The 21,657-nt window shown below is 43.4% G+C and overlaps 1 protein-coding gene across 1 annotated transcript in view; it reads right to left on the bottom strand.

The window, feature by feature from the left end:
• Positions 1–2,253: 2,253 nt before the first annotated feature.
• Positions 2,254–21,657, bottom strand: part of LOC147899315 (intraflagellar transport protein 172-like) — a 440,631-nt gene continuing 421,227 nt past the window's right edge. The window contains exons 46-47 of the mRNA XM_087377692.1: positions 2,614–2,697; positions 2,254–2,418 (exon numbers count right to left, since the gene is read on the bottom strand). Coding sequence (XP_087233818.1) covers positions 2,254–2,418; positions 2,614–2,697 — 249 coding nt within the window. The remainder of the gene's footprint in view (positions 2,419–2,613; positions 2,698–21,657) is intronic.

Here is a 21,657-nt window from a genome sequence, read left to right as displayed (position 1 = left end):
AAGGCCACCTATGTTTAACAAAAAAATACACCATTGTTAAATATGGTACTTATATATGTACAAGAAATGTTTGAAAGGGATGTAATTCATATGTACATATCTTTTTACATTGTATTGGTAGAGAACAAGTATCACTTTTATTCCACTACCATCATTTCTCATTCAGTATTGAGACCATTGTAGATAACTCTGAAACATTTCACATCATAAAAGGAAATGTTAAAGCTATCGAAGATATTGTGTATGATCCCATAACAATCGTCTATTTGTGAGGAAATAACATTGGTATCTAATGTGCCCGCTCGACTATCTTGTACGAAGTTAACCATGACCCCACAGTCAAATGTTGTCCTCTTTGAATTGATGCATTCCATAGAAATTTGTTGCACATATGATGCCTTGTTTGTATTATAATTAGAAAACACCGAAGCAATAAGAATATACATTATGGTGATTTGTGGACATGATCAACAAATTACAAGTAAAGTTAGATTAAGAAGTATAATCTTACATGTAGATAATTTCCTCTTGAAAACTCCCCATCTCAATCACTTACTGCCTTTTGCTTGACATAGAGTTGCTTGTAGCCAATAATGTGAATTTTCTTTTGGAAGAAGAGCAAGCACTTGCAGATATGGTTGTAATTTTTGTTGGGAAGCTACTCTCTCCATTTGGTCTCTTCATATCTTCGAATCCACTTTTGCATGTACCTAACTTATTAATCTTGTCTCTCAAAACCCTACCCTTTCTTACAAGGCCTTTCGTGATGAGCAACCTTCACAATCATCATCCTTATTAGGCTAAAGGACTGGCATACTAGGATCCATCCACACAAATACCAATGACTCATGCACCAACCAACTTCTACCATACTTCCCTCAAGTCTTGATTTTTGTGTGATGAGTCCTTTCAAGGTTTTAATGACTATGGCCGGTCCCTCAATGGCTACCTCATCCACTATTTCTACAAGCACGTGCACCTAGGTTGTGATAAAGCTTGGGGGAAAGTACAAGCAAGCAGTTAGCTTTGATAGAGTTAATCCTAGCCTTACAATTCTCAATAAGGAGAACTCCTTTAAAGAGATGCATCTTTTCCAAATTCCAAAGTAATCTTGTAACATTGTTTGAGTCTAGCAATTATGGCATCCCCTCTACTCAACTGTCCTGCATGGCTGGTCTCATTGTAAAAATCAGGCACGAGAAGAGGACTCCCAAGTACACATAACCTGCAACTAGTGCCCTATTGAATGTAAATGACTTTCGATATGTGGCTGATCAAGACGTGTTGAAGAGTATGACCTTGGTTTTACCAAGGACTTGCAGATCATGTGTCTCAAAAAATTTGGAGGGCATCTAGGTGTCGCTAGAGACCCTTGGCTGATGAGGAGAGTAGAACCACATCATAGTAGAACCAAGATCAGAGAACATAAAGGTGAGCTTGCTTTGCCTAGTGTCATGATGGACTCAAGCTCATCCATGTATAGGCCAAACAAGGTCGGTTATAAGGGACAATCTTGTTTGACCCAATCTTTCTTATGACCTCCTCTATCCACCCAATCATCATCTTGAATCTGTCTAATATCCCCTCATAGAGTGTCCAGACTGCCCAGATGTTGTCCCAAATATACCCCAGATCAAGTAGTCATCTAAATAGTTGGGAAAATTCTATAAAGCAGCAGTAGACTCTCTACTTTTCTGCCCTGACATCCTCATTGGTGCCTCTCAGGGTGAAAATGCAGTCCATCGTTACTCGTAGCATGATTTGATCAGAAAGTCGTGTGCCCAAAAGCTCTAAATCCCTCACGCTCCACAAATTGAGTAACCTGAGTGTCAAATGGTGATCATAAATCTTGGACATGAAATGCCGGATCATGATGGGCACATAGAGAGAGAGAGAGAGAGAGAGAGAGAGAGAGAGAGAGAGATGATGCCTTTTGGATCTTAAAAGGACTAAGGCTGGCCTTATATAAGTGTTTCAATTCTCTTGCTTCATATATAATATGCATCAGTGCTAACGGCAAATACACAAAGCTACAATAGAAATCTACAAATGAATGCACGAAAGCAGTGCTTGTAGCACTTTTTGGCATGGCTTTTTATCGGTCTAATGTTTTAAAGTATTGACTAACATTTGACAACTTACACAATGTGATCTTTAAATAATATATATCCGACGCCACCCCAAAGGGTGCTAGATTTCTCAAACCTTGGTTTCTAGAAGACAGACATCCTGTATTGATAGGAGAAGCTCTCACTAATGACAACCCTGTACAGATGCATTACACCATGGGCAGGATTGAAATGCTTGAATATAGGCAGTCCAATCTCCTTTATTTGCAATCATATGGCAGATGGGGCATTCAACTTGTGCATCTTGACTTACAGGATACCCTGTCACACAGCATGCTTTGTTTTGAACCTGCAAAGAACAAATAACCATGTAAATTCTGATATTAAGGGTTGAAACTTAACTGTAAAATATGGTATTCAATCACTTTAATGTGCCTAAGATTCTATGCAATAGAATATCTTTTGTACATAATTGGGACAATCCTTTCTTGAAAATCTTGATGGTAAGTTTTTGCAAGTAATATCATGAATACTTGTGTCTCACCTTGCAAGAGAAGCAATCAAGGCTGGCTTCATAAAGAGAGCTCCCACAACTTTCACAATCTCTTGTTAATAACGACTTATCCACCTGAAAATTAAGTCTAAATCATAAGTTCCTAAAAGATGACTTGGATTGTAATATTCAATCAGCTATTTTTCCCACCAATACATAATTTCTTGCTATGCATCCAAAGGGATAGAAAATTTGTTAGTTGGATTATCAAGTAGGGGGGTGGGTGTGGGATGCATCACAGACCTATTTGGAAAGCTATTGCTGATCTCTTACTCCCTTTGGTTCCGATTCCAACATTGAATGTAAGAGACAGGCTTCAAGATTGGCACCTTCAGTCTTCAAGTCCAAGATTATCCTCTCGGCCTTTGCATTTATTGACTTCTATACAGGCTTATCGATTGATATTACCTCCTCCTTGGATTGCTCATCATGCTAATTCTCTATGGCATCTGAATAAGTCATTAGCCTGGTGGAAAGGAAAATTGCAATTGATATGGAAGTTGAAAATGCCATTGAAGCAGAGACTCTTTCTATGGAGATGCATTGTTGGTATTCTTCCAGTGGGAGTGAAATTGGCTCAAAGAAGGATTGCCTCACCTCTTTGTCCAAGATGTCATCATACTCCTGAGAGTATTCCGCATTTATTGTGGTTTTGTTCATATTCCAGAGACCTTCTAGACAAGATCTCCTATTTCTTATCTCTCAGATTTCCTGCACACAGGTTCTACAGGTTTTTCTGGATGTATGGCAAACTATCAGCTTCTTTGTCACAGTATTCTCTTTTCTTCCAATGGATCAGATACTGGGCCTTATGGACCCTCTGGCTGCAGCGAAATCATGCATATCTGAATTCTCCCCTTCAGCACCCTTATGAGTTCTTCCGAGCCTCATTGCGGCAGTCTTTATATGATGTCTTACATGAGGACGATTTAGATGTTTCTTGTATTCAGCTTTTCTTTTACTGCTTCTGATGGATAGGGCATTGGCTCTTTTCTTGAGCATTGCCCTGATGTAAATGAATGTTTTATAATATAATTTTATTAGTTTCACCACAAAAAAAAAGTGGGTGTGGGTGTGGTATGTTATGTTTGTTGGGTAGGATGGATTCGAGGGGGATAAAGTAGGGCTCCAAAGAACCCCTATTTGCATGCCCCTCCCCCCAAACTAAGGGAATATCTCACATTGTAAATCTTTTGATGATGAAGAGTACAAATTTTGCTATGTAGTTTTACAAATTCTAAATTGTTGTATGTCCATATTACTTAGGCGCATTAAATCTTGATCGACTAGCTACAATGATCAACTATCTACAATGATAGTCTTGCAACTAGCTACCTGGTCTCTATTGTGCACTAGCTCGTTGTCTTCTCTATTATGCAACTAGCTATCGTTATCAACTAGCTACAATGACCGGCTAAGCCTTTGAGCATTAAATATTACGATATACAAGCTGTAGTAGTCCTTTGTCTATCAGCTTATTGGTCCACATAAATGAGCTATAGTCAACATTTATATGTCTTGAAATTGATGAATGTCAACTTGCTTAGGCACATTATCTTGGGAACCAGGTTCTCAGGCAACAGCCTATAGGAAGAGTTGTGGTTCACAAGAGAACAAGAAGTGTACAGAAGTGAACTCCAACTGAAATGTTCAACCAAATGAAGTACAAATACTTGGTATATATAGTCCAAGTGCTTTATAGAGCACACAAAAACTCTAAAATAGACTAAGTCCTAGTCTATCCCACACCACCATATCATTGTATATATCTCCACAAATCCCCCCTTAATGATATGGTCGAAATTCTCTGAAATGATCTCATAAGCACCTACAGTACCTAAAGTACCATGGTTGCACAAATTCATCCACATGTGGACATAGCAACCTATGGGAGTACAAAAGAAAACAATGTCATTTTACAACCTCCCTTGATATTGTTTGAATGTCTCGTATCCCCAAGCCATGTCAATGTCGTGTGAAGAGAGGCGCTGAAAGGCTTTTAGTGAAGATATCTGACACATTCCTCAGTGGAACAATATGTGAGATCAATGAAGCCATTTGTGATACAATCGCTCACATAATGATAGTGATTTTCTATGTGTTTCATGCAAGCATGAAATACAAGATTGTTTCCATTAGCAATGCAACTCTGGCTGTCACAGAAAATCGGAGTTGCGTCACCATCCTGAGCATGATGCAAGTCATGCAGAAGCTTCCTTAACCACATACATTCCATAGTGGCTGAATTTGCAGCTTAAGCAGGGATGTTTTATTTGCAGAGCATGATAGCATGCAGCCCATCAGTGAGGAGTTGCCTCCATATGATGATACACCTCTGGACATCATTCAATTGAGGTGATGTTAATTTGGGTTCTCCATTTGATGTTCCCTCTACCTCTCAGACTCCAACAGGGTTGCCACATGTTGAGGGTTCTTTATTCTCAAATGCTTCAGATTTGCAGCCAGCTGATGGGGAGGGACAGCCCAATATTTGGAAGTATTATCAGTGCCGTGCAAAGGATGTTACTCCAGATGCAAAGTATGGGCTGAAGCAAGCGCATGGTATCATAAGATACATCAGCTCTTGCTGTCCCAGGGCTTTGTCAACACTCATACAGAGCCAAATTTATATGTTCTGTAACAAAAATCAGATTTGGTCATGCTTGTTCTTTATGTCGATGACATCATACTCATCACTGGCAGTAATTTGCAGCAGTGTATGCCGTCTTGTATCAGACTTTTGACATGACAGATTTGGGCCTCTTCACTACTATCTTGGCATCGAATTTTGGCAAACCCAAGGGGGGGTTTCTATGTCGCAGACAAAATATTCGAAGGGGTTGTTGCAGAAATTTAAGATGAAGAACTGTAAGCCTGTGGCCACTCCATTGGAAAAGGGAATCAAGCTAAGTAAACATGATACAACTGAAAACTTTGATGGCACATTGTACAGGCAGTTGGTGGGCAGTTTGATCTACTTATTGCTCCACACAGCCAGACATTGCCTATGCCACAAGGCTTCTTGGCCAGTTCATGCATTGTACCACAGTCACACATTGGAATGCAACAAAGAGGGTTCTCAGATATGTACAGGGTGCACTTTCCTATGGGCTGCATTATGCTTCAGATGGTGACATTTCTCTGAGTGGCTTCACCGACTCAGATTGGTCAGGGGACATCGATGATCGCAGGTCCACTTTTGGCTATTGCTTCTCATTGGGCTCAGCGTGCAACTCATGGCTCAGTAAGAAGCAAGTCCACGTGTCTCTCTCCTCCAATGAAGAAGAGACTCCCATAGCATGCTGATTATAGGGCTGAGCATCAAGCTTGTAAAGACCCATGTTGGCCTCATAAGCACCTGTAGCCACAATCTTTTACCCTTTCTTTGGATCCTTGATCCGGCATTGACCATCCTGAAATTCCACAAGCATGTGCTGATCATGAGCCATGGATGGAATGGAAACAAGATTTGTCCTCAAGTCATGAACATGGCAGACATCACGTATATACTTTTTCTTTCCTGAATCCAGAAGGATGGAAACATCTCCCACTCTTGTGATGTTCTCAGTGGCATTATTGGCACAAGTAACATGTCTGCCATGAACATGTTTGATTTCTTCAAACCACTCTTTCCTGTGAGTCATGTGCTTCAATGCACCACTACCTAGATACTAAGTATCTATGGCAACAAATGAAGAATCACCAGATGAAGCAAGAGAAGCGTCATAGGAAACTATATCCCTCCTGGCACCAAAGCTGTCTTGAAATGCAGTAAACACACTCTCTTGTGCAAAGTTTGCATGAGATGGTGAAGCATTGGCATTTTCAGGTGGTGCCACATAATTACTACTTGTGCCTTGCCTCTTTTTCTCATTGGTAATCCTTTTCTGGCACTCTGCAATGTACCGGCCAGGCTTCTTGCAATAATTACATCTGCCTTTCTTCACCTTTGCACCTTTATCTGCATTCCCTACATTTGTGTTTGCATTCCCCTCCTTCTTGGGCTGATAAGCATGGCTGGTCTCTTTCTGAAATTTACCCTTTCCATGAGTGGCAAGTGCTTGCTTACTCTGACTAGAGGATCGGGCTGAATCGGAAGTCCACATTTCTTCCTATAAGAGCAAGTCAACTAACTCCTCAAAACTGAGTGAAGCAGTCATGAGCATAATGGTCAAGGAAATAACAAATGTATCATAAGAGGGTGCCAACCTATGAGGGTGATAGAGACCAATTTCTTGTCTTCTATATCCTCGTCAATAGCTACGAGCTCGTCCCGAATGTCAGTAATATTTGCAATATGAGTTGAAATAGTCTGACCTTCCTGCATGGACAAGTCATTAAGCTTATTGGGAAAGGCAATACTTCTTGCTTCATTCTTCACATTCTACATACTTTTTACTCTATCCCAAGATACCTTTGAAGTCTTGCAAGACTTGATAGTAGACTTAATGTGTGTCTTCACAGGCAATGCAATCAAAGACAAAGCTTGGGCATCCCTTTGATCAAACCTCCTCTGATCTGAGGGATTGCAGTGAACCTGTGGAGATCGAGGCTCGAGGCTGACCCTACATGTCCTCGATGCCATACAGCAGTTGAGTCAATTCAGCATTACTTCTAGGAGTGCAAACAGGCGAGGATGATCTGGAAGGGTGTTGCTAGGATACTCTGCATATTTCATAGAGCACCCTTTTTTATGACCTGGGGATCAGAGTTTGGAGAGGATCTCCTTTCTTCTCTAAGTCTCCTTCAGGGTTGAGGTAGCACTTTGAGCCTCCACCCTGGATTTTTGTTAGCTCTTTCTAAGCTGGTTTATTCTTTCATGCATGTCATGATGTACTTTGCACTTAAGCTTGCTCTTGCGGTTTTCGTTCATACTTAATGAAGTAATCCTTTCAAGAAAAAAAAAACTCCTCTGATCTTCTCTGGGAGTGTGGCAGTAGAACCCTAAGTGGTAGTGGAAGATGCACTGGTGCACCCAGTCTAGTCTCATCCCATTCATAATGTCCCATAAGCCCTTTTCCAATCAAGATATTCTTGAGTGTAAACAACCACAAAGCATAGTTGGGTCCATCCAAATTATTTGCCTCAGTCCTGGTGCCAAAATTCTCACAAGCTCAAGAATAATTTCAAGTGTACCTGCAAAGGAAAAGACAACAAATAGACAACTGAAAGACCACAGATTGCTATGCAATCATCACTGCAATGGCATTCACTGACAGTGGCTGCTCTGAAATAGCAATAAATCTGCCCCAAAACTGCTCAAACGTCAATCCCTTCTAGGATATACAATGCAATCAAGCACTATATTTCTGCCCCAAAAAATTATCCTCGACTATAGCCAAACACTGGCTCAAATGCAATGTGCTCCTGTCCCAAAAATCAGCTTGTATCTCAGCCAAACAATGGCTCACAATGCAATAGCAAACTCTTGCTCAATAGGCATCCAATAGTGCATAACTTGCAGACAACAATTGGCTTCAACAATGCACAACACCTGAGCAGTGATTTGCACTTCATGTGCGGACAAAAACTGTCCCAAATGCACTGGCACCTATGCAATGCAATGTGCAAGACACCTGCGCAATGCTTTCTACAAGAACCAACTAGGAGAAACTGAAAATGAGTTGAAGCAAGGATCTCAAGCTAGATCAGGAGCAAAAATCGAACCATCAAGGCGAACCTGGAGCTACAATTATTGGTATTGCAACTAGATACTTGTAGTCGCTAGTATGCAACTAGCTACAATGACCAGTGCTACTTCTAAGCCTATCAAATTTAGTAGCCCTCTCAAGGGCCCAAATAAATATGTTATAGTCAACATCTAATATGATTAGTACTTTGGGTCAAGTCATAATGTATGGTATTCTAGGGACTCCACTTCCCATAATTAATGAGCCCTTCCTTCCCACGAGCCATTATAGTCCTTTGCATGTCAACTTTCTTGGCCTTCTTAATGTTGGAATATGAAGCCAAAGTGAGTCTAAAATGTGTGTTCTAGGTGGTCTAGGTGTGGTTTAATAGTCTAGTGAGTCCTAGACATGCCACGTGTCATATTGGGAGATATTCCATAGACATTGTGACTTTCTAGAGTCTAGTGGCACACTATATAGTGTTGTACTTGTCTATTGTCTATCACATCCGTCAACATCAAGCTCTTTGGTATCACGTGAGTACTTGTCCATTGCTTTCATTTTCTTTCCATTTCATTTCCATTATGCTTGTTATCTTTCCTTTCCATTCCTAGTGTTAGCTTGCTTCTCTCCCTACCACTATGATCTTTCACTTCATGGCCCAAATAAATATGCTACGGTCAACATTAAACATGATTAGTGCTTCTAAGGACTCAACTTTCAATATCAATGAGCCGTTTCTTCCCTCACATTTGTTTTTGCCCCTCCTATTTTTCTTAGTAATAGTATGGCCTATAGGGATTTTAGACCCTGGTTCAACGTTGCCAAGATATAAAATGGGATGGATGAATGGGCTGGATCCCAATGAATGAACCAATGGGAAGCAATTCAAATTCACAATACAGTGGGTGTATGCTATGTGTGTGGGCAGAAAGGTGGATACTTTATATTACTTGACCCATAATCAAGCCGTGATACCTCCGCTCATGTAGGGTCCCTGCTCAAGAATGTACCAAATGGGTGAGACCCCTGCTTCTATATTCAAGCAAGTTTAACTTACACAAAGGTGGGTTTGTGGTTTAATAGAAAGATGGGTGTTTTTTTCCCCTTAACCCATTCTCAGGCAGTGAGACCCCCAAGTGTATAGGGTCCCAATTAACTAACACAAAGATGGGCTTTTGGTTTTATAGAAAGGTGGGTATTTTATTTTTCTTGACACGTTATCATGTAGTGAGACCCTAGCTTGTGTAGGGTCCCTATTCAAGAGGCCTAACTAACATAGAGGTAGGCTTCAGGGGTGAGACTCCCACTTGTGTAGGGTCCTTGATCAAGTAGGTTAACTAGTACAAAGGTGGGTTTTGTTTTTCTTGACCCATATTTGGCAATGAGGCCCCTGCTTGTGTAGGGTCCATGCTCAAGAAGATTTCACACAAATGTGGTTACTTACCCAATTTGCAAGTGGTGAGACCCTCGGTTTCGTAGGGTACCTTCTCAACCATGTTTAACTGATGCAAAGGTGGTCTATAATTTACAAGTGACTTCCTGGATGTAAAAAGAGATGGGAAGCACAAAGAAGAGAGGAGCTTATTGAGTCACAAAGATTGAACCATGGAATAGTGGATCTGTAGCTAAAGAAAGCAAGGACAATCTAGAATACATACAAGCATTCATTGAGTACCTTAAAGAGGTTGACAACAAAAGTGAAGACATAAAAGTTGGCAAATTTTCACACTGTGTAAAGGCCATTGTGCCAAGGGAAAAACAAGAGAGGCCGCAGGTGGTGATAAGCTTTAAGGCCATTAGGGGTAGATATCTCAAGACTACACTTGCATCATCTTTTGTGAAGATGAGGTGTTCGAGAAAATAGTTGATGTCTGTTCAACATACAAGGAGGGAAAGATTATGTACCAGGCTGTAGCTCCAGTGTGAAACACATTTTGGCATCAGATCTCTCTCTAATGCTAGCCTCTTCCTCCTTGCATCCTCCCTCATAATTTCAAGTCAGTCTTAGAAAGAAAAAAAAGAAAGGAAGAAATGTTATAAGTCTTTGAAATACCAAAGGGTCTAAGAGACTAAGAAAAAACTTGTCTGGATGGAGCCACTAAGACAGGCATCCACACCCAAGATGAATACGTCTTAGAAGGATTTTGTATTACATTGGTTGTAGACTAAGTGCCTACACATCTATGTTGGTGTCTTCACCGATTTAAAATCCTGAATGAGAGCAATATACTATTCACTTGCCATTCTTTTGAGCTTCTTGTAAACGCTCAACTTCCTTTCTGATGGTCACAAAACCCTACGGCTGCATGACCAAGCTATAACCTGCCCTGATAGGATATGAAAACAGGTCGAGCTGGTGGCAAGGAAAGTTATGAGGTTCACCGGATTTGAGAAGGCCATTGAAGGGCAGCATCCATACAAACCGAGGGGAATGGGAGGAGGACCCAGCATGGCCATTGGCTGAAAGGGCAGCAAAAGAAGGGGCTAGCAAGGAATGGAGGCGAGACAGACAATCAGAGTGCTTTAGCCATTGCCCAGAATCCAGTGTTTCATGTGCGTACTAAACACATTGAGGTTCATTATCCCTATGTCAGAGAGATTGTCAGCACGGGGGCATGTTCACTTGTCTTAGGTTTCAACACAAGGCAGTTTGGCAAATACATTAAACATTTTTTATGGTTCATCATTTGAGACAAATGAAGAAAATATAATTAAGTGCAATAAAAGTGTCCAAAAAAAGTAATGAAAATGGATCCATATACAGTAGTAAATCCATATACTGTATGTTTTAATAGCTTTCATTTTCATAATTATTATTCCATTGATCTTGTTAAAGCGTCATATTTCTTTTCTTGTTTGAAATGTGACTTTGTATGCACATCAAAGGTGGACGTGCCATAGTGCAAAAATAGATAGAAGATTGATGAACTAATTCTTGAATGATTGTAAAGCAGGTAACATTGAAAATATAAGTTTAAGACCAGCATAAAGACAATCAATGTTAAAGGCAAATGTATAAAGTGCAAATAGTCTTAATATTGTGGCATCATGATACAAGGTGCCACCCCCACTTCTTCCTAATCCCCAACAAATCTAATAAGTGGTACTTTTAAATATCCTTGGATCAACCTGAAATTTCAAAACTTGATTTTGAGGAGCTGAGCTGCTGCTCCTCCTTGACCTTGCTGCTGCTCCCCCTCTCCTCAGCCGTATGACTATACGGCCTGCTCTCCCTCTCCCCTCTGCACTCTCCCTTTGCCTCTCCCCTATGCGCTCTCCTCTCAGCCTCGCCGCCCTCTCCTCTACCTCGCTCCTCTCCTCTCCTCTCTACCCCGCTCCCTTGCTGCTCCCTTGCCGTACGGCCGTACGGCCTCCTCCCCGCGTGCCCTCTCTTCTCTCCGCCCTACCCTCTCCTCCCTACCCCTCTCTTCCTCTCCATCTACCCTCTCCTCCCCCTTCCCTAGCATCTCCGCCCTACCCTCTCCTCCCTAGTCTCGCCTACCCTCTTCTTCCCCTTCCCTCCTTACACCCTCTCCTCTCCCTCCCTGCTGCCCCCCTTCTTTCCTTGCCCTCACTCTCTTCTTGCTGCCCCCTTCACCCTCTCCCTCTCCCCTTGCTGCCCCTTCTCCCCTTGGCCCTCACCCTCTCCCTCTCCCTCCCTGCTATCCTCTTCTTTCCTAGCCCTTCCTAGCAGCACTATTGGTCGGACGGAGCTTTTTGTGTTTGAGTCGACCTTCACACCTTGATTGACGATGGCCCTGCCTTCAGCCAATCCTCACCCGCTTCCATCGGCCGCAAAAACCATCATTTTCTCAGAAGACGAGTTGCAGCAGCTCAAAAAAGATACTGAGCAGGAGAGCTCAACATTGCTCTTTGCTCGCATCTATGGGTCCCACCCTTCTAGGTTACAGGCCAAGGACTGGATGCTTGCCACTCTACCTGGAGACCTTGCAGGGCACCTCACAGATGTTCGTCTGCTTGGGAGAGGTTTCTTCCATATTGTTTTTGACTCCTTGGATGTAGCATGTACAATGATGTAGGCTGGCCAGTTAGCATTGGCCTCCAGGAGGATTTTTTTTTACCTATCGAGGAAGACAGCCAGACGACGTCACTCTTCATTATATTTCCAGGCCTTCCTCAGGTGTACCATCGACTGCTACATTCCATTGGAGCCGCCTTTGGAGTAGTTACTGAGATCCCCCCTCTCCCTGAGATGCCTACTTCAGCAACAGAGGCAGTCAGGTCCGATGGGGTACCATGTGTTAGGGTCATTGTCTCTGACCCTAACATCTCGGATGACCACATTATGCTTCAACGTCCAGATGGCTCCTTCTTCAGACAGAGAGTCAAAATTGCAGGGAGACAGGATCAGTGTAGGATTTGCAGGACCCTTGGGCACTTTGCCAGAGATTGCCAAAGCAAAAAGAAAAGACCAAAAAGATCCACGGGTGCGCCTCATAGCTTCACCCAACCTGGACCTTCTTCACGACTAGTTCCTACCGCCTCACGCACAGCTAGACCTTCGACTTCACAACCAGGACCATTAGCCTCTCGTCAGCATGTCCTACTACAGTCGTCCCCCGTTGGGTGCCTGTCAGAGTTGGGGAGCCAATACCTCAGGTTACCACTGATGGGGCCGCAGACCCGTCTCTTCAGGTAGGAGACAATACTATCCTGGTTCCATGTGCAGATGAGACTCCTCCTGCCCCTGTTCATGTTCAGGAGCACTCACCTAGGGAGAACCTTTCTGCACAGACCCGTGCCTTACTTGAGAACAATGCCAAAGTCTTGGCTGTGAGGTCATGAAGATTCATGTAGAGGTCATGTAGCGACAGCCCCCTTCTTTTCTTACATGTGTGTCTACACCTGACAGAGGTAAGGGGATTATTGGATCCACTCCTCCTTCTGCAGGGCTCCTTTGCACTCCTGCACTAGAGGTACTTCGCAGGAATTCATTTTCAGTTCTAGCAGACTTGGCTGAGTTTGAGGCAGAGGAGTTTGTACCCTCTATGCTCGGAGAACACATCTTTCAGACATCCGTGGACAGAGTTTCCCCATCAGCAGGTGTGGGTGAGCTTTCCCCAGTTGACTTCCCTCCTCTTGATAGGAGGAAATTTTCACAGGAGAGGGTTTTCTCCGCAACCAGGTCGGGTACGATATTCCATCCGCCGGCCTCCTTCGCTTGTAGATGAGGATTGTCAGTTAGAATGTTCAGGGCCTCGGAGGTGTACCTCACCGCCCGCCGCAGGCAGCTAATTCGTAACCAACTTCATCCAAGTGTTACTGGGGGTCACATAGACATTCTGATGATTCAGGAACACAAATTGGATGTCAGGGATTGTGCCAAGTCGGGTAAGCTTCTTTCAGACGATACTTTTTGGTCACCTGCCTTGGGCACCAGGGGAGGTACTTGCATTTTTGTTTCTTCTTCTATACTCCCCTTGGTGATTGAAAACGGGATCATAGTCCCTTCTAGAGCTTAGTGGATTTTACTTTTGATTGGTGGGCATAAGGTTGGTCTTTTAAACCTGTATGCACCCAATTCTAGAGGGGATCGTGTTCTTTTGTGGAAGGAACTGCTCTCTTTGGATTATAGGAGGCGATTTCAACATGGTTGAAATGCCCTCAGACAAAAGGGATGGTAGAGAAGGTGGAATTTACTCCCTAGAGAGAGCAGCGTGGGATGCCTTCCTTTTTCAGTATAGTGGTAGGGATGCTTGGCACGATGATGCTTTTCACACTCAGCCACTTTCTCTCATGTTTTCTTGGTCGAACGGGAGATTGCAGATGCCTATACATGCACGGATTGATAGATCTTATGTGGATGATTGGGCTCCGGACAGAGGTGGTACTGTTTGCATTGCAGCTGGGGTGTCCACTTCGGATCATTTTCCAGTGGTTTTGATGGTCTCAGATCCCCATGTGAGGCACCGCTCTGCTAGTGTTAGGATTCCAGATTCCTTTTATGCAGAGGAGGGCCTTATAGAGACAGTGTTGAGGACCTAGGTATCTTATTTGCAGGATGGGCAGCTTTCTCCTTCAGACTTAGCCACAGCCCTCTATGATATTAGTGACTTTTATCTTTCAATTGCTCGTATCAAAAGGGGTGAGATCCTCAAGCGTGAGATAGGTATCTGCCAGCAGTTGGCTGCCCTCCAAAGGGAGGAGCAGAAGAGGCCTACAGATGCTTGGATTCAGGAGTGCCTTGCTACAGCAAGGGCTCAGCAGCAGACACTATTAGATCAAAGAGCAGAGTATGCCTTTCATGCCAAAGAGTCATTTTGGATTCAGACGGGAGGTAGGGTCAACAAGCACTTCTCCTCTACTCTTAGCCCCACAGACATAGTAGGGAGAGCATCTCACAGCTTGTTGACTTAGGTGGAGTTCTTCAGACACATCCAGATGCCATCTTGTAGGTTGCCACCAATTTCTATGCCTCCCTTCTTACAGCAGATCCTGACACTCAGGCCACAGATGATGCTAGAGTGGTTATTTGGCGGCACTTACCGGGATTGGTGACAGGGGATATGATTGTTTCACTTGATGCACCCCTCACCAACGTAGAGTTCAGGACTGCTCTTTCTGTACTTCACAAGGGTAAGTGTCCTGGTTCAGATGGACTTACCCCCTTATTTTTTATTACTTTTTGGGATCATATTGGGGATCACATTACCTCAGCCCTGCAGGGTGTATGGGACTCGGGTGAGATGCCAGACTCACTTACAGAGGGCTCATTCATTTGATTCCGAAAGAGGGTTGCAGGAATTTAGTGTCTTAGTGGAGACCGATTACCTTGCTAGGTACCTTGTATAAAATCCTAGCTAAAGCTATCAACCTTCATCTGCAGCCCTTTCTACCATATCTCATTCATGATACGCAGACAAGTTTTGTGCATGGCAGGAGCATCTTTGATAACATCTTCTCATTTTGGGAGGCTTCGGAGTGGGCCATGCATAATGGCCAAAGGCTGGCGATTCTACTCTTGGACTTTGAGAAAGCTTATGATAGGGTAGACTGGGGCTTTCTGGAGGGCACACTTACTCGTTTTGGCTTCTTAGACACATGGATCAGAGGGGTGGCAGCCCTCTACAGATCAGCCCCCCACAACAAGGTTCTTATTGGTGGAGTCAGGGGGGAACAGGTTTGAAATTACCAGATCAGTCCGTCAGGGATGCCCCTTAGCCCCCTTTTTATTCCTTTTTGTGGCTGAGGCCATGAGCTATTACATTAGAGCTCAAGCTCGAATTGTAGGAGTCAGCCTTCCTCTGAGGCAAGAGGATGAGCTTGGCAGATGATACGGCTGTTTTTTTGGATGCCACTCCACAAACACTGAATTCATTCAGGACAGCATTGGATTTGTTTTGCATTGCGGTCGGCAGGTGCACACATTAATTGGAACAAATCCAATGGCTTTTGGATCAGTGATGAGGACACTCCAGTCTGGGGGATTGACATACGGTTCACTTGGATTTAGAGGGGAGTCTACGTCAGGTATCTAGGATGCCAGGTTGGGGTGTGGGCATCTCTCCGGCACAATAGTTCGCTCCCGTGTTGAAGAGTAGAAAGATCACTCTTTTCTTTTGGCTTTCTATTCATGGAGGGATTGCAGTCAATCTATGGAGATCCAGGTTCGGGGCTAACCCTACTTGTCCTCGTTGTCACATGGCAGTTGAGTCAGTACAGCATTGCATTATTTAGGAGTGCAGACAAGCGAGAACAATCTTAAAAGGTGTTGCTAGGATTTCAGTATCTTTCATACAGCACCTTATGACCTGGGGCTCAGTGGCTTGGTTATCTCTTACTGGCCCACAGGTGTTTTTCGAGGGACATGATCCAAATCCAACTTTCATTGTATGGGGACACTCAGTGGAGTCTTGTTCCCTCCAGGATGTTCCCTTCACTCCTTTCAGAGCTGCTCATGCCTCAGTAGACATGTCTTGGGAGATTTTGGCTAGCATTGCAGCGTGGCATATTTGGAGAGCCAGGTGTACAGAGGCGATGGAGGGTATCCAGGTTCACCCTTCCGAGACTATGGCCAGTATTTGGACTAACACAGTACACACTCTGATGGCCATTTGGGCAAGCATGCAGGGATCCTCCAGAGCAGCCACTCAGGAAAGTTAGTTTTTTCAGAGTTTGGAGAGGATCTCCTTTCTTCTCTGAGTCTCCTTCAAGGTTGAGATGGCGTTTTCAGCCTCCGCCTTGTTTCTTTATTAGCTCATTTTGAGCTGTTTTTTTTCCACATGCATTGCATGATGTACTTCCACATTTGAGCTTGCTCTTGCGGTTTTCATTCATACTTAATGAAGGAATTTTCTTGAGAAAAAATTGTATATATATCCTTGGGTCACATGATGCTCTCAAAATAAATGCTTTCCTACTCCCAACTCAATCATGGCAAGTGCGTGCTCAAATGTGTCACCACCACAAGTTGTGTGGATCACCTAGATATGTTTAGATGAATTGGACTACAGTCACTAGAGCCAGCTCATAAAATAAAGTCTAATAGATTTTGCATTTTGGTTCGAACTATACCAATCGGATCTTTCTTCGCTGCCAAGCGCATTGCTTCTTCGGCTTGCCCCACGTGTTCTCATCCACGAGAGACATCTTACATCTATTTTGGACCCATCCTGTGGCTTGTGCTTTTCTTTTCACATTGATTATAGGACTTCGAGCTTGTTTTCCCAGGATTTTGTTTGGAAAGCAATTTTGGTTGTTAATGCTGCTATGCTAGACTATGATTAGTTCTTCTATTGGTGTCGCTATTGGGCTCTCTTAGCCCACAATGAGACAATTGTCAAAAAAGGGTCTAGTGGTAAAATAGATGCTCAAGCACATTCACGGGTATTAGGCAGAGAGGTAGAGCTTTTGAGTTTGGTCTACTACAAGATGTGATGAGCAACTTTTCTTTCTGTATACAATTAGAGCCCGCACTAGTACCATCATGCAGACTTGTACCTAATAAAGCTGTCTATACAACTTCAACTGGCATCTCTTCACTTAGAGAGAGATTCGATGCTAAGGGATATATTGCTCCTAGTGCATTTTTTCTTGTATCTATACATAGGCCAAGAATTGAAGTATCATTTCCAGTCACCCCCCTTGATTTGCAAGAATGGCAACCCACAGGGGTGACCGTAAAGTGAGCAATTTTTTTAAAAAGAAAAGAGTGATATATTCCATTCAAAACAAATCATACAACAGGTGGGAGAGAAAGTACTCTATCCCTAGCCTCAACAATGTGGCAAAAGAGCCATGGAGGTGGTCTAAAATGCCACGACATCCCGAAAGGGGTCAAGTGAAAAAATAAAGAGCAGTCCCATGTCCTCATGAAGGATATAAGTCTCCCACGAGCTCTGACACTCTTGCTTCCATTTGGGCGGAGATTATCTTCACTCTCAGGAGTCAGTGGGAGCGGTGTACAGGCACCTCTTTGGCAGCTCGTGGGAGACTTTTATCCTTCATGAGGACATGGGACTGCTCATTATTTTTTCATTTGACTCCTTTTGGGATGTCGTGGCATTTTAGACCACCACCATGGCTTTTTTGCCACATTGTTGAGGCTAGGGATAGAGTACTTTCTCTCCCACCTGTTGTATGATTCGTTTTGAATGGAATATATCACTTTTTATTTAAAGAGGTGCCTGTACACCGCTCCCACTGACTCCTGAGAGTGAATATAATCTCTAAAGTGAGCAATTTGAGAATGAGCTAGTTGGAGAGTGGCAAGAATTGAAAGGCAATAAGTTCCTTGTGTGGGATGGCAATTCACAAGCTGAAAGCTTGGTTAGCTTGCATTTGAGAAGGTTAGTTGGGATGCATTCACGTTTGTATTTTTCTCTACCAACATGATAGACATTGACCCCTAATTTTATTTGGTCTTGGTTTGTACCGATCTCTTGTAGCATATGAGTGCTATCCATCATGTTCACGTGCAATATCGATTTATTAAGATAGAAAAGAGAAAATAGGGAGAACTTCTACTTGCCGTGAAGTCCACAAATGAGTATGTTCTCATAGTGTCAATAATATTCCATTGTATGTCTATGAATTTATAGATATAGACTCATTCATATCAATGAGAGCACGTAGTTGCTCATGTGCATGTGACACTGACATTGTCACATGAAGTATTTTTATTCAAAACATTTGGGATGGCAGACAAGTCTTCTCTAATGGACCTCTTATCCGAGGGGGATAAGAGATGGGTGGAGTTAGAAATGGCCTTGGAGTTGAAGAAAGCTACATTGACTTGGTAGACCGCATTGCCCACAGCCTACTCTTGGCTTGTGTGGAAGGTATATCATGAATTTTCCTTTTCATAAACATGGATATCAACTTGGTGTACTGCACCAACCACAATCATGTCTCAACTTGTGTGGAAGGTATGGCTTTTATTTTGCATATACATTGACATCTTACCTTAAAAGTAATTATTTTCCACACTTACACGGACATTTTAATAGGTTCTGACATGTTGTAAAGGAAAAAAAAACAATCCTAGCTAAGCTATATCATGGCTTTTCTTTTTCATATATACATATCATCTTACCTTAAAGTATTTCTTATCACACGTACATGGACATTTATATAGAAAGAATTCTCACATGCTGTAAAATAAAGCAAAAAGAATTCTAGCTCATGAGAATCTTTCCAAAGATGAATACTCTTTGAGGTATACTAGACCAACTTTTGTGAGAGCATACAAGACATTGCACATTGCAAAACCTCGTAATCGAGATGGATTCTTCCAGTTGTTCTTTAATTTTGATTGGAACCAAAGGGTCCTTGTTCCCATTATGAAAGAGAAATTATATATGTATGGGAAGTATGTATGCATGGGTGTGTGAATGTGTAGGTGTATTACAACGTACATGTGAATGGATCTGTGGCCCTTTTGCACGAAAATAAAATTTTGCTCATGATGCTCACTACAAAAAAAAGTGAATGCCTCAATAGTCAAGTTTGGAAACAACAAGAAGGCTCATTTTTGTGTTCAGCACATATAGGGAGTAGAATTTCCTTCGAGGACAAGTGATGGTTGAGGGATTGCAAGCCAATAGGCTAGAGCTTCCTAACAGGTTCAATGATTTTTGGAAGGAGTATAGAGGAATTCATTTTCTTTTTCAATGAAAAGACTTCTATATTAAGTATGGAAGAAACCCCAAGAGCGAAGCTCATAGAAAAAATGCATCGTGCAAGGCATGAGAAAACAAACAACCTAAGTGGGAAAAAACATGCTCATCAAGAAAACCACCAAGGTTGATGGTGAAAAGTGCCACCTCACCCCTATGGTAGACTCCAAGAAAAACAGGGAGCCACTCCACTCCCTTAGAAAAATTTTCCTCCTAAGGGCAAAAGTCGTCCGGGAAGACCCTTGCATACTCACCTAAGTGTCCATCAAAGTGTGTACAATATCTGCCCAAATACTAGCCAATGTGTGTGAAACCTGGATCTAGGAGCCATCCGAAGCGTCTGTGGATCTAGATCTCCAAATATGCCATGTTGAAATGCTCACCAAAATCTCCCAAAAAGTATCCACCACCCTTTATAGATCAGCCCACAGCCAGGTTTTGATTGGAGGGGTAAGGGGTGACAGGTTTAAGATTTCCAGATCAGTCCGTCAGGGATGCCCTTTAGCCCCCTTCCTTTTTCTTTTTGTGGCTGAAGCTATGAGTATCTTTCTTAGATCTCAAGCTGGTTTATATGGGCTGAGATTTCCCTTGAGACAGGAGTAGGAGCTTGTGGACTCTGAGTTGGCTGATGACACTGCCATTTTTATTGAGGCCTCCTCACAGTCACTGGATGCTTTCCGAACAGCCTTGGATATCTTTTGCTCAGCTGCAGGAGCACACATTAACTGGCATAAATCCTGTGGCTTTTGGATCAGCGATGAGGACACTCTAGGTTGGGGAGTTGACATTGGCTTCTCCTGGATTCAGAGGGGTATTCCTGTCAGATATTTGGGATGCCACGTAGGGTTGGGCATCTCTCTAGCACAACAGTTTACACCAGTACTGGAGAGTATAAGGAAAAAGCTTCTCTTCTGGAGCTCAGTCAAACTTGACCTTGCATCTAGAGATGTGGTAGTGAACTAGGTTCTCTTGGCCACTGCCTGCTTTGTGTGTTCATGCTGGTGCCGGTCTAGAGAGTGCATCACTCAGCTCATTAGACCAATCATAAATTTTTTATGGAGTGGACTCGATGGCACGGCAGATGTTGCAGCGAGGGTGGCCTAGGAGACCATTATTCTCCCTACATGTGAAGGGGGCCTTAATATCATTGACCCGGACCTGCAATGTAGGGTATTGCTTTGTAAGGTGGTGGTGAGGGGTCTCATGCTTGGGCAAGAACCTTGGAAGGACTTATTTTTTGGACGCCGCATTCTGGCTTGCACACCTACCTTGGGAGATGATTGGGTGGACAGTCCTCGCTGGATTTTTACTTCCGCCCCTCTCAGATCTCTTGCATCTCCTCTCATGGCTGCAATCCTAAAAGCTTGGGGCAACTTCGAGAATACACTTTGCAGGGTTCCGCCCTCTACCCTCCAAGAGGTTGATAGGAAGCCGGTCATTTGGAATGACAATATTCTTGATGAGCATGGCAAACCATTGGGCACTTCACATTACATGCAGTGGTCTAGATGGGAGAGAGGCCTCGCCTTCACAGTAGGCACTTGGAAAGCATTTATCAGGCTACCTGAGGATCAGAGACTACAGTCCGTGAGTCACCTCAGAGGGGCAGCACGCAAGATTCAGCAGATAGATGCAGCCATCCCGATGGACTGGACAGTTGATATGCCTATTACTTCTGCCACTTGGATGGGAGCTTTCTCGAGGACAACAGTTCCTCTTCAGGTGATCGCTCTTCGAGGTGTTGGGGAGGATGCACTTGTCTTTGACGTTGGGGATGGGGATCTACTTTCTAGATCCACAGATGATATTCTTCTAGAGGTTGCCTTTCAGCCTATCAGGATTGCTGGTTTTGTGGATCATGGAGAGGGCTTGCAGTGGTATTTAGACCCCGAGCCTCTACTCTTGGCCCTGGGATCCTGGAGATTGTGGTTATATGGAGGTGCACTTATCAGGTGCTTACAGTGGGACCCGAGAGAGTGGGAGTGGATAGATCATGGACACCAAGAGAGGGGGATTCCCTTCTTTCGTTTCACGGTTGGTAATGCCAGGAGATTTCAGTTGAGCAGTAGGGGTTGGATTCCCTCCAGAGCCCCCCATTGAGACAGCTTCTTCATCACCGCATATCAATGGACACTTCCTGGGAGATTCTGGCTAGCATTTCCTCTTGGCACATCTGGAGAGCCAGATGTACGGAGGCCCTGGATGGCACCCAGCTACACCCTTCACAGGTGTTCACGGGTATTTGGACTGACACGGTTCATACT

The sequence above is a fragment of the Dipteris shenzhenensis genome, chromosome 8 (genome assembly GCF_047967505.1).
Source record: "Dipteris shenzhenensis isolate YYH24624 ecotype China chromosome 8, Dip_SZ_1.0, whole genome shotgun sequence".
In the NCBI taxonomy this organism is placed as follows: domain Eukaryota; kingdom Viridiplantae; phylum Streptophyta; class Polypodiopsida; order Gleicheniales; family Dipteridaceae; genus Dipteris; species Dipteris shenzhenensis.
Note: the sequence above shows the minus strand (reverse complement) of the source record. Positions and strands in the feature narration are given on the sequence as shown.